General features: G+C 41.7%; 1 protein-coding gene across 1 annotated transcript in view; it reads left to right on the top strand.

The window, feature by feature from the left end:
• Positions 1-14,054, top strand: part of hecw2a (HECT, C2 and WW domain containing E3 ubiquitin protein ligase 2a) — a 46,928-nt gene that overhangs the window by 26,242 nt on the left and 6,632 nt on the right. The window contains exons 18-28 of the mRNA XM_019352456.2: positions 1,267-1,369; positions 1,457-1,553; positions 1,705-1,788; positions 2,253-2,335; positions 4,131-4,251; positions 5,776-5,889; positions 6,571-6,723; positions 9,024-9,122; positions 9,705-9,834; positions 9,918-10,064; positions 13,343-13,457. Of these exons, the coding sequence (XP_019208001.1) occupies positions 1,267-1,369; positions 1,457-1,553; positions 1,705-1,788; positions 2,253-2,335; positions 4,131-4,251; positions 5,776-5,889; positions 6,571-6,723; positions 9,024-9,122; positions 9,705-9,834; positions 9,918-10,064; positions 13,343-13,457 (1,246 nt within the window). The remainder of the gene's footprint in view (positions 1-1,266; positions 1,370-1,456; positions 1,554-1,704; positions 1,789-2,252; positions 2,336-4,130; positions 4,252-5,775; positions 5,890-6,570; positions 6,724-9,023; positions 9,123-9,704; positions 9,835-9,917; positions 10,065-13,342; positions 13,458-14,054) is intronic.

Raw genomic sequence — 14,054 nt, 5'->3', positions numbered from 1 at the left:
TCTCTATTAGTGCTACCTGTGGAGAGAAATCTGAAATGGAGGCATCTGGAATTCAACATGTAAATGATGCTGAGGATCTAAAATGATGCTCTGTGACACGTGCAGTCCTTTTTTTTAAATTGTCATAACGTTTAGCTGCTTTTATGGTGTGAACTCACAGTTTATATCTGCAGTATTAAGACGCTCCAAACTCTCCAGCATCATTGCACCAGGTCTAGACTATTTTGCGTACATCTGTTTGCTTCTCAAACATGCACATGAAAATGTGTGTGTCTAATGTGATATCGGCCCAGCTGTAACAGCTTCAACTCTTCAGGGAAGGTTTATGGGAATTTTTGGACATTCTCCCAGAGGCACATTTGTGAGGTCAGACACTGATGTTGGATGAGAAGGCCTGGCTCACAGTCCCCACACCATAATCCCCCCCTCTACCAAACTTTACACTTGACACAATGCAGTCAGACAAGTACCGTCTCCTGGCAACCACCAAACCGAGACTCATCCATCAGATTGCCAGACAGAGAAGTGTTCATCACTACAGAGAACATGTCTCCAATGCTCTAGAGTCCAGTGGTGGCGTGCTTTACAGCATTGCATCTGACACTTTGCATTGTGTTTGGTGATGTAAAGCTTGGCTGCAGCTGCTTAGCCACGAAAACCTATTCCATGAAGCCCTCTATGCACATGTCAAGGCAGACGAGCTAATCTGAAGGCCATATGAAGTTTGGAGGTCTGTAGCGTTTGACTTGGCAGAATGTTGGTAACCTCTGTGCTTTATGCCCCTCAGCATCTGCTCTGTGGGTTTATGTGGCCTACCACTTTGTGGCTGAGTTGTTGCTGTTCCCAATCTCTTCCACTTACCACTCCAGTACAACTAACAGTTGACTGTGGATTATTTAATAGTGATTTAGTAGCAATTTCACGACTGGACTTGTTGCACAGGTTGCTTCCTATCATGGTACCACGGTAGAATTCACTGAGCTCCTGAGAGCGACCAAATGTTTGTAGAAGCAGTCTGCTTGATTTTATACACCTGTGGCCATGGAAGTGACTGGAACACCTGAATTCAATGACTTAGATGAGTTAATACTTAACTAAATATAATATACTGTATTTTTTGCTAATTATAAATGTCACCTCATGGTATCCTTTAGAGAAGTGAGATTATGCATGAACTAACAGTCCCAGAGGCCGAGCTGGACCAACTGGTGGGTCGGTCCCAGAACTAGGATGCGACCTGAACTGTAGTGTTTACTGTTGTCACAGGTGGTGGATGACTCTCGCCAAACCAACCCGCCCGTCCTGCCCCGCCCCTCCAGCACCTTCAGCGGCTCCAGTCGGAGTCAGTACCACGACGTGGTGCCTGTGGGTGAGTCGGGCAGACTTAAACTTCCATGTGTGGATGCAAGAATAAAGTGAAATCACACATGCTGATTCTCTCCTCTTTTTCTTCCAGCCTACAATGACAAGATAGTGGCGTTTCTACGGCAACCCAATATATTTGAGATCCTGCAGGAAAGGCAGCCTGAGCTTGCCAGGAACCACTCGCTCAAGTATGCCTCTCTCTCAGTCTCCATCTCTGTCTCAGTCCAGCCTCCCACGCCTCCATTATCGCCATCAGTCAAACTGAACACGTTTAACCTTTAATCCTGATGGACTGCATCTGCTTAGCCCCCTGATGTGTGTGTGTGTGTGTGTTTGCAGGGAGAAAGTGCAGTTTATTCGCAGCGAGGGAGTCAACGGCTTGGCACGCCTCTCCAGTGATGCTGACCTCGTCATGCTGCTGAGGTGAGTCCTGCAGGTGTGTCTGTGTGGGGACAGAGCCTGCTGGTCAAAATGATCACCACTTATGAAATGTTATAATTTGGTATCTTATGTCACCTTTTTGCCTCTGAAGTAAAATGTTTGTGGACATCACACGTTTACACAGTTACACAGTTATTTTACCTACAAGTAGTATTTACAGTCATAATTAATTGCTGACTCATGTGAAGCGGCTGGCTTTGCAGGCTGCCTGATTTTATATATAAGCAACCGGCAATATATTGCATTCCTGCTCGCCCTGTGTGTGTGTGTGTGTGTGTGTGTGTGTGTGTGTGTGTGTGTGTGTGTGTGTGTGTCTGTGAGGACTAACGCTGCCTGAAGGTGTATCATTTCCTTTGTGCTGTCTGACAGCATTCTGTGTGTGTGTGTGTGTGTGTGTGTGTGTCTCTCTCTCTCTCTCTCTCTCTCTCTCTCGCTCTCATCTTCAGCTTATTTGAGGAGGAGGTGATGTCATATGTACCGCCATTACTCCACCCAGGTTACTGCCTCTCCTCTCCACAGAGCTCCCCCGGTGAGTCTCTGTCTCACTCCCTGTCTGTATCAGCCCAGCATTTATTAAATTCTCACTTTTATATGATAAAAACTGTCAAATGAAAATGTTTCTGTATATGCTGTCTTACATAATAAACTTTATTAACGATGTATAAATCAATATACCTAAATAATACGAGTAATGATGAGTAACTACAGCATATTTATGGTGTATTTGCTGTGTCATCACAAGTGTAACTTTGACATGTTATGGTGTAGCTCCTGTGCAGTTGTAGTCATTGCAGTAAAATTATGTTGTATCTATGGTGTAATTATCCACAGCTATGGTGTATCTGCAGTCTAACTATTCTGTAACTTCTGTCTTGTTACATTGTAACAGCGCAGTAACAATGATGTAACTGTGATGTTGCTAAAGTGTAACAACACTAAGTCTGGATTTCTGTTGGTCCAACCTCCAGTCCGGGAGATTTTAGTCTCATGTCTTCTTTCACCATTACCTAGAAAACCTGCTGATCTTGTGATCCCATAATATTTGTAACAAATGCCCCGGATCTTTGGGAAGGCTGTAAACATGCTTATTTGTGCTCTAAATGTGACTTTTTAAAATGGGAGTCTGTGGACTGACCCAGCCCCGGCCTCAAGTGGCCACTAGAGGAACTGCACTTTTGAGACTTCTGGATTGGCTTTATTTGCCTCTGAGGTTCTTGCTTATTCAAATTAAAAGAGAGAGTGAGAAAGAAAGCAAGAGATGATTTCAAGACAAATCTGTGTTAAGAGCTGCAGATGCTGAACACAGAGCTCGTTCTCCTGCTTAGACACTGCGTGTTGACGATTTGGGATTAAAGTAGCATCCTGTAAAATTAATCCCACCACACACAGTCAGCTGTCCAACCTCAATATTGAGATGAGAATGAGTCTTCACCCTGGTTTCAATCTGGAAACTGTGTCTGTAGTTTTGGTTTTCTTGGCCTTGACTTCCAGTTTCGATCCATGTTCGGATATAAAAGCACTGAGGTACATTTCAGGCTTTAGTTTTTCATGTGTGGTTTTATCTGTCCTGACCCACCTTCCATATTTGGAATATATTTTATCCCAAAGCTCCATCAGGCTGTTCATCTCTTTTTCTTCTCCTGCCAGCCCGCCAGTGTTGCTAAAACATCCTCCCCCTATGCTGTCGATGCTGAGAGTTTCTGACTTCTGCTCCAGCATTTTGTCATAATTCTCCGCAGGATGACACTGAAAGGAGACAGGAACAGATAAAGGGAGCCAGACACCCTGATAGAAAACACAAAAGGCTGCAAAGCACTTACCACCTCTCGAAACAATGTACTTTATTTAAGAGAATTGTTTCGATAAAATCCAGCACAATTTATTCAAAGAAGCTTTTGGAATAAAAGGTAAATCCTTACAGAAGCTGTTTGCTGATCGTTAAATGTGTCCTTGTCAGACTTTGTTCAAAACAAACATTTTCTTTGCAGCGCTGTTGTTAATGTTTTTCTTTTCACCTCTTTATGCTGAGCTGAGCTCTGATCACTGAGACGTGTATTTGCTCTAAAATTAATAAAAGCTTTAATAGTCCGATACAAAAAAAATCCCCCCAAAACAATCCAGGATTAACCTGCATGCGCTATTTCTGATTGTCTGCACAATCACTCAAGCTTTACTCAATTTCTGCTCGGGAACATTCAGATTTAATTTTATTCCAGTCTCCCTGTATCCATTTATCTGTTTTTACTCGTCTGTGGTCCTCTAATTGTTGTTGCTCTGTCTCTTGCTTTGCATTCATTGTGCTTTTTACTGTCATTACATCTCAGGTACCCAGCGAGCTAACGCCCGAGCCCCGGCTCCCTATAAACGAGATTTTGAGGCCAAACTGAGGAACTTCTATCGAAAGCTGGAGACAAAGGGTTATGGACAGGGACCGGGGAAAGTCAAGTAGGTCTAAAAGCTCCAAAAAGATGAATTAATGAATGCTGATTTATAAATTTAAATAAAAAATGTTATTTATGAATAAAAACTGCATGTTCTGTTCAAAATCATAAACAGGTAGGAGGACGAATTTAATTTCAGGAGGCACACCATCACGGGTTTAGCGTTAGGTATAACCCTAAATTTAGGCTTTACATATACACCGCTCAAAAAAATTAAAGGAACAGTATGAACATACCTCAGACCTCAATAGGAAAAAAATCATGCTGGATATCAATAATGATATGGACTGGGTAATATGTGAATGTCACATCGTTTGATGGAAATTAAAATGATTGAGTTATAGAGGGCTGAATTGAAAGACACCCCAAAAATCAAAGTGAAAAAGTGATACAGCCGGCTATTCCATTCTGATGAAATTGAATTGCACCACCTCAAAAGAGTACTTAGTAGTTTGTATGGATCCCATGTGCTGTATGCATGCCTGACAACGTTGGGGCGTCTCGTTACCTACTTTCTCCCAAGAGGAGTGCAATTCCTTCATCCCGCAGGAACTGCATGCATACTCTTGCCACATGAGCCCAGGAAGAGCGCAGGACCCAGTGCGTCTATGTGTGTGTCTGGCAGTGCTCATCCTGTTCTTCCTTGCACAAACGAGCAAATACTGGTCCTGCTGATGGGTTAAGAGCCTTCTACGGGCCTGTCCAGCTCTCCTGGAGTACCTGCCCATCTCCCGGGATCTCCTCCATGCTCTTGAGACTGTATTGACATATTGATCATCACTTTATTTCTAAAGCACTTAAAAAACAACATAACAGCTGACAGGAGTGCTGTACAAGAAATGAGAGAACAAGAATAAAGCAATAAATCAGCTGTAAGTTAATTCATAGAACCTAGGGAACATTTGAAATAGTACAGGCACATACAAAGGGTAAGAGTTTAAGACAGATAACAACTCACACTGGGTTAAAAGCCAAAGAGAAAAGGTCTCTTTTTAAACGAGTTTTAAACTCAGCAACAAATGGAGACTGTCCGCCTCGTTCCACATTTCAGGAGGCAAAACTCCAAAGTCTCTGTCGCCTCTCGATTTAAAAAATATCTCTAAAATATTGCTGTGCCATCTTGGAGGAGCTGGACTACCTGTGCAACCAGGGTCCAGGTATCACCTCACGCTACCAGTAGTGACATTGAACCTAGCCAAATGCAAAACTAGAGAAAAAACAATCAAAAAGGATGAGGAAGGAAAAAATGTCAGTGGCCCCCACCTGTAAAACCATTCGTGTTATAGGGGTTGTCTCACTGTTGCTCCTCTAGTTCACCTGTTGTTAATTTCATTACCAACCCGTCTGACCAGAGCAGTATCCCAGACCTTTAACTGACTTGATGCTATACTCAGGACTATTTTAATCAAAAGATGATTGTAATTTTTCATCAGTAGTGGTTTATAGTTGGCGCTCTGTTTCTATAACCGTGTGTGTGTGTGTGTGTGTGTGTGTGTGTGTGTGTGTGTGTGTGTGTGTGCACCCCCAGGCTCATCATACGCAGAGATCACCTTCTGGAGGACGCCTTTAACCAGATCATGTGCTACTCCCGTAAAGACCTGCAGAGGAGCAAGCTTTACGTCAGCTTTGTAGGCGAGGACGGGTGAGGGAAACACATTTACCTCCATTTCATTGGTGTTATTGTTCTTAATAATATGAGATGTTTGCTCACCTCATGCAGGGTAGAGTTTTCTGTTCTCATCTCAAGCTTCAAAGCGTAATGTTTAACGCACATCGCCACAGTCCAGGGATGATTGATTATAACATCAGCATACAAGTTTGCAAAAATGAACTGAACAGGCCCCTCATCGTACCAGCCAAAAACCAAAAATCTACCTCATGTTTCAGTTATTGTTTCACCTGCGCTGACTGTGTACATGAGAGAGAGAATCTAGGTCCAGTAGAATAACTTAATAAAGCTTTAAAAGTAAGTTTAAATAAAACAAATCAAAGGAGACATTTGTGTGGAATCAGAGTCCACACATGAGAATATTCACTGAAATATACTGGCAGCTCTCTACAATAGAGAGGAGTTAAAGGCTGTAAGAAGAATCACTAGTGTCCCTTTAAAAAAATGTCAATAACAAGAAATTAAATGTCACCAAATTTAACAACAAATCATTTTATACGCCTGTACCCGTCTCTTGTTTCCAGTGCAGAAGTGTCGTGATTGTGAGGCTGCAAAATCCCATAAACGCTAAATGCGTTCCTCCTCTGATCAAATCATCAGCCAAAGTCATCAAGGTTTATATGTGTGTGTACTCTCATTGTGTGTGTGTTGCAGGCTGGACTACAGCGGACCCTCCAGAGAGTTTTTCTTCTTGGTATCTAGAGAGCTGTTCAACCCGTACTATGGGCTGTTTGAATATTCAGCTAATGACACGTACACTGTCCAGATCAGCCCCATGTCTGCCTTCGTGGACAACCACCACGAATGGTGAGGTTTCTATCAGCCTGTTATGTCTGCCTGCCTGTTTGTTTGTTTGCTCCTGTGCTAAATGTAAGGTGTTAATTTTATCTGTCCTGAATGCTGATCCCAAAATGGAAGCAATTTGTGGAGAGGTGTGTGGAAATTTGGATCAGCAATCTGTCACAAGTCAGTTTTTTGCTCACTGGCAGTGGATGGATGGATGGATGGATGGATGGATGGATGGATGGATGGATGGATGGATGGATGGATGGATGGATGGATGGATGTCTGTGTAACATGGAAAACAGGTTGAGTAACATGAACCATAGAGTATAGTATTCCTGCGCCACATTGCAGATTTATCTGTGAATTTATATCACCGGAATTTCATTATGTCACGGGTTTCTGTTTCTTATAGAGTGTGGGAAAGGTTTATATGGCTTAAAATATATATAGGTACACTGTATATGTGAAAGCTGGATGCAGCCACCATGATATCACTCACTGGTTTCAACATCAGCGTCCTGGCTGCCGCTGTGTTGCTTTTTTTTTTGGAGTCAGAAGTGACCATATTTAGTACCAGCTAATGTTCGCTAGCGTTTTCAGCAAGCTGCCTTTGTAATCTTTACCAGTGTATCAGACACAGATACTTGGTAGTTAGTGCTAAGAAACAGACAAATAAAACCCTGGGCCATTACATAGAAAATCAATCAAATCTGAGAAAAGTTCCCACATGGGAACTGCACCTACCAGTGCTGCTGGTACTTGATTCTGTTCCTCTGTGTCAGAGATATTTTATTGTGTATTTCTACTATTTAACCTATGATATATCCAGAGGTGGCAAAAGTACAGACATTTTGTACATTTTGTACACTAGAAAACAATGTCTAAAAAAAGTGTTTCAATCTTATCTGATTCTAATGAATGTACTCATTTTGAACACTGCTTTGAAGAACTATGCAGAGAAAGAGAGAGAATTTGATGTATTTGCTGTGACATAAGTTGTAGAGTGTGACTCTCCTTCAACTCCTAAACAGGAAAATGTGCACAGTTAGGGGTTAAAGTGGGACACGCCAGGTGGGGGAACCCTAAGATTAGTTGTAGTGCTGTGACCACCAATCCAGATCATTGTAGCCCACTTTAACCCCAGAGTATAAATGATGCACAAGTGGTTTTGGCTCTTTCATTGCTTTGTAAACGATAAGCACAGATACACTGATAGGATTCTCTTTTATGTGTCATTGTTTCCTCCATTTAGCTTCAGATGTGTTTGATGTTTGAAGATGTGCAGGGCTGGGAAATAGAGACTTCCCTCAAATGTATTAAACCTAAGATGTACCTGTTTTAAAAATGTAAGGAGTAGATACTATAGATATTTATGTAAAGATCTGGGGAGTAAAATAAATACTCTAGTAAAGTACAGATACATGAAAATTCTATTTAAGTGCACCTGGTGGTCAGGTAGGATGGACTCTTTTTTTGAAGAAGGATCTTTACTAGAATTTCACTCACCAAACCTTCTTGAATTGCCATGTTATTAGGCAGTTTCCATTAAAAATGCTCCAAAAAAAGGTCCAGTTCAGGGACTCCAGTTCTATATTGCCACCATATTTAAAGCAGTTACATCCCTAAATTTAAGCTTTACTAGTATCCAAATAGAGAATTAGGAGGAAGAATCAACTCTCATGCAGCTGTGATGAAGGGGGGTATTGGTTATAGAGAACATTACTGTTTTTGTATCAGGCTGTAAACATGTTTATTTCTGCTATAAAGTTGAACATTTTAACATGGGAGTCTATGGGGACTGACTCACTGCTGGAGCCAGCCTCAAGTGGCCATTAAAGGAACTGCAGTTTTTGTTTTTGGGGGAAAGTTGTTTGTTATATCGTACATGAGTAGAGGCAATTATCGCGCTAAACCTATGTTTAAAAGAACAAAGACAGTTTTCTGATGTTATAGAAGTTTCACAACCAGATAGGATCGAGAAGCATCTTTAAAATATTAGGCAGATACCAAATTGTTTGTTATCTTCCCTCCTGGTTGAGATTTGTTTTGCCAACTTCAATCTTGTTCTCACAAACCATCTTTAAGATTCTTATTTGTTGTCTCTATTTGTTGGGTCCTCAATCAAGAGAGTTTTGGATATCATAATATGAACATACTGTGTGGAAGGTGCAGCAGACTATGCCACAATGTTTTTGCATCCGCAGGAAAAGATGTAGAGTATGTTTCCTGTGTTGTTTAGACAGTGTGAAAGAAAGCGAGATCACTTCAGTCCTGATGTTGCTGCTGTCTGTATTCACACATATTTTCCATGTTTTATGCAGGTTTCGCTTCAGCGGGCGCATCCTGGGGCTGGCCCTTGTTCATCAGTACCTGCTGGATGCCTTTTTTACCCGTCCTTTCTATAAGGGGCTTCTTCGCATGTAAGTGCCTCAGCCTGCTTCTATTCATTGCAAGTCAGCATGCAGGGTACCGGCACTTCCTCCCTGACCAAATAAGACCTTGAATGTTTCAGTCAGTCAGCAGCTGTCAGCTTCTCCTGTCAGTAGGAGCAGCACCCTTATTAAGCTTTGTCCAAACAACCTGAAACGCTGCCAAATGTCTGCACTGAGGACAGATGCTGTATTAAATGTGTTCTTAACCTCTCGGGCAGCAGCGATCTGTTCTTGGCTTTATCGCCATTAGTGCAGAGATAAGCATTTATCAAATGAAAAGTCATATGTTCAGTCCAATATAGTGCTGAATGATCATAGTATAATCAACAGAGCAAGTGAACGTGCATCCATGTAGCATTATTTTCCTGACAGTAATAACACGTGGCATGACCAGAGAATGAAAATTATGCAAAAGCAGTCAAAAGATCAGCAAAATATGACACATACCTATGCTTCATCTCCATACTTTCTATAATTAACCTTCAGCCTCACTTCTTAAAATCAGCTGATGATGATTAACGAGCAGGTCATCCCCACTTGTTGACCCCGCTGTGACCCTTATTCATGCAGCCCGTGTGACCTGAGTGATCTGGAGTTCCTGGATGAGGAGTTCCATCAGAGCCTGCAGTGGATGAAGGACAATGACATCGAAGACATGCTGGACCTCACCTTCACTGTGAATGAGGAGGTCTTTGGACAGGTGCGTGTTCAGTCTGTGGCGGCGCCGTGGAACAAGAAAACCAGACTGCAAATTTTACATGTTATTCCTTTGTAATTCTGCAGATCACAGAGCGAGAACTTAAGCCGGGCGGGGCTGGCATTCCTGTGTCAGAGAAAAACAAGAAGGAGTATATTGAGCGAATGGTCAAATGGCGCATCGAGAGAGGCGTGGCCCAGCAGACGGAAAGCCTGGTCCGAGGCTTCTACGAGGTACAGTGCCGGTGTTACAAATGTTAAAGGTGTCAAAAAGATAAGATAAACAATGCTAAAATCCTCAAAGGGGTTTTAGGGGCAGAATGCTTCCCCAAAATCCAACTAAAGGCCTCAAATAAATGCATAACTAAATAAATAAATACAACTTTGTTTGTGTGGCACCTTTCAAAACAAAAGTACAGAGAATTCCTCATGTGGGAGGACAAATTTCCAAGAGTATAGGTCTGAAAATTGCTGGATCAGATTTAAAGATTCGTCAGCTGCTTAACAGTTGAAATTGAAACTATATTTATGGCTTATCTGAGTGGAAGCATACAGATAAAGAAAAAGATGGGACCCAGGATTGAGCCCTGGGGGATGCCAGGGAGCCTGAGGATATAGCGGGAGGACAAAGCAAGCCCTGTATCCCTAGTACCAAAACACCATTCAAGGTGGTTTATAAGGATATGATGGTCAGCCATATATGTATTTGTTTAGAGAAACTAATTATTAATTCATCTACAGCTTTTTTGCCATTTTCTGTAGAAATATTGTTGTTTTTAGTCTACAATTAAATAATGGAGTGATTAAAAGGGGATCTATCATGCTTAGTTCCATCTTTGCTTGGTCCAGCCCCTTAGTTCATCCTCTGGGTGAAAGAAGCAGTTTTAGCTCCTCCCCATTCTTCTGATTGGCTGCTCCTCACATGCGGAATGTTTGAATTAGCTGGGAGGGGATTTTGCACTCTGAGATAACCATATAGGGATATCCCCTTTCTGTCACAACATACAGATCCAAGAATAATTAAAAAGAGTGTTTAGTTCTGTTTGAAGCTTCAGCTTCCGGTTTACAGGGATTAATAATATGTATATGAATAAGATAAGGGAAATGTAAAAGGTCCATTTTAAATGTGACAGCATGAATATTTTTTCTTGATGTTTTAATTTCTGTTATTCACATTGTCTTCATTTTATCTTAAAGTGCTCACGAACCAGACTTTAGATGGCCGGTATGAGCAGGGGGACTGATTTAATGTTTTTATTGGTACCTGAACATAATTTGAAGTACTGACTTGAAAAATGTGAGCTTGTGCTTTATTGATGCCATGAGCCCCAGTTAAAATAACAATAAGTACAATTTTCTCCTTTATAGCACATAATAGGTATTATCAACCCCATCGATCAATACCGGTGACGCAGTGGCTGCGTCATTGCAGTAGCTGGCTGAAAATCCTCTTTCTTTTTGAACCAGTGCTAACCCAAATGGACATCTGGCATTTTCAGCGGTGCACAATGCTGCAGCTTCAAGTTGAAGGGCTAGATATGCTCACGATAATGCCAAAGGAGCAAATGACAAGTTAGCATTTAAGCGAGCTACACTGTGATGTGCTAACTCTTTATTAGATGTCTGTGATGTTAGCTCTCTTGTCATCATGGGCATTAAAGTAATTCAATGAAGCGATTACTTGGAGGTACCTGTTGTGGTGGAGTAAATGTGTTCGAACTGTAATGGCAGCTAAACCTGTGCTCATAATCTTTTGAAATATTGACAAAGCCGTGAATGCTTTCTAGTTAAAGTGCTGGCATGTGTTAAGGTTTTAGTTATTCATCTCGCCTGTTTTATCTAGAGGGGCTGTCAGAGTGTGGTTAATCTTATTATTATATGAGAGCATGCATAGCAGCAGTGGTGTAATGTAACTTCTTTAAGTATTTCTATACTCTGCTACTTTCTAATTCTACTCTGCTATATTTTGGATGCAGTATTTGTACTTTTTACTCCAGACCAAGTATTTTTAAGGCTCCATTGCTTCTTATTTTGTAGATTTTGAATATAAGTCTACTCATATATAATTCTGCATTGGTTACACCCCAGTAATATGATTCTGCACAATGAGTACTTACATTATGTTAGATTACATTAGGCACTTTATGTAAACACTCACTGGCCACTTCATTAAGCATTAAGTCTCTTTCCAAAAATCATCAGCTGTACATTTACTTTAAAAACTCCACCCATAACGAGTGGCTTGCGCTACTTGGGTAACAACAAACTTAATGTGGGACAAACAGAAGTGTACTGATCCTGAGAGGCATTCAGCACTTGAAGGCGCATGTCTTCTGAATGTGTGATAAGGTGCTGAAATTTAGTTTATGTTTCTATTGTTCTTTATGCCTCAAATACCTTTAAAACTGTTGTTTCAGCTGCTTTTTTGTCCAGAGTTGTTTGGGTTTCAGTGAGGATCCATCAGCTCCATGTTTCTGGAGATAAAAAAGTAAAAATAGTCTATATTATGACCGCTTTTCCTTTTATTTGTCATCATTTTCATCATTTTCTACAAAATCTGCATAGCTTTGTGTGATCATTCACTAGTGATCAACTGATCACTAGTGAAAGAAGGCGATTTGTTAACCTGCGGGAGATCAAACGTCACAGCCTTTCATTAAAAGCTTTTAATGAATGAGACTTTAAGAAGAGGGTCAAAACCAGAGCCAATCAAAATGTGGGACAGGGAGACGAGAGATAAAAATGCTGCCCACCTGGTCACCCCATGTGACTACTGACAACGTGACAGAACATGAAACATTAATGGAGTCGCTCCTCGGCTGAGCTGTATTATTAGATAGCTGCACTCTTCTTTTGCTTGGCGGATGTACACAGAAAGAAAATAGTTACTGCACAAAGCTGCTCTCAACAGTTTGTAGACTTTTATTTTTTATTTTTTGAGTAACCAGGTCATTATTTCTGGACAGAGACATAGCTGCTGAGTTATTAAAATGGATTTTTTGGCACCATAATGTAACTTCTACCATTTATTACATTCAAGACAAGGCAGAAGTCTCCAAAACTTGGCAGTCAACGCCAGAACAATTTAGATGGATAAACAGCGCTGCAGGCCAGAGGAAAAATATGTAGCTGTCCCTTTAACACTCCAGCAAAATAGATCTGATAGCCTGCTGTCATACAAAGAGAAGATGGAGTGAATGAGAAGTGGGTTGTAATCTCTTTTTATGTCAGTTTTTCCCCCCCCCTTTTTTAATAAACAGTATAAACCCAATCCCGCTGCTTTAATCCCTCCCCTGGCAAGACGACAGACATCCAGGCCTTTGTGCGCCCTGCTTTTCTAAATCCAGAATTTACTGTAAACAAACTGATGGAAACTTTTCCCACAGTGATGTGTCACTGCACAAAAAGGATCTGCCGCAGCAGTCTGATGAAAGTGGGAGGACTGTGATAGATAAATAAATAGGCTGCACCGTGTGTTCACCCATGTTTGTGTGTGTGGTTTGGTTTGTTAGGTGGTGGATGTGCGGCTGGTGTCGGTGTTTGATGCCAGGGAGCTGGAGCTGGTTATTGCAGGCACCGCAGAGATCGACCTGGCAGACTGGAGGAACAACACAGAGTACAGAGGAGGTATGGAAAGCCGGGGGGTGGGGCCGTGGGGGTTGTGGGCAGGGAGGCGGAGGAACGTACTGACAGCTTAGCCTAATGCAGTGGTTCCCAAACTTTTTTTGCCAGGCCCCCCTTTTTTACAAGAAAAATGTTTTGGAAACATATTTGGCGATGCTTCATCTCCTGCTTTGCGTTTATGTGGGAGCCCCGTCAAAAACCTGTCCATTAGCAGTGTCCAAGTGCTCTTTTTTTTTTTTTTCTTTTCATACCGCGCCCCCCCTGCAATGGCTCTGCGTCCTCCCTAGGGGGCGGGCCCCACACTTTGGGAACCTCTGGCCTAATGCATGCCCCGCCTCCGGTCCTGCAACATGTTCATTCACAAGTGTGCCGCAGCCAGTAAACCTCTGCTCTGAGAAGTATTTCCTTATTCATTCATCTCAACTGGTCGAGTGATTTTAACACTTGGGGAGATGCGAGGAAATAAGACTACACACTACTAATAAAAACCATTAAAAAAAAAAATCCATCTTCACCCCGAAGAAAGTTCAAATAGGCGCATTTGTTTAAATGTTTCTAGCCCCTAAAATGAAGGTGGTTGTAATTCAGTTTTTCGTTCTA

This window comes from Oreochromis niloticus, linkage group LG16 (assembly GCF_001858045.2).
Source record: "Oreochromis niloticus isolate F11D_XX linkage group LG16, O_niloticus_UMD_NMBU, whole genome shotgun sequence".
Classification (NCBI taxonomy): Eukaryota; Metazoa; Chordata; class Actinopteri; order Cichliformes; family Cichlidae; genus Oreochromis; species Oreochromis niloticus.
The sequence above is the reverse complement of the archived record's forward strand: the minus strand, read 5'-3'. Positions and strand labels throughout refer to the sequence as shown.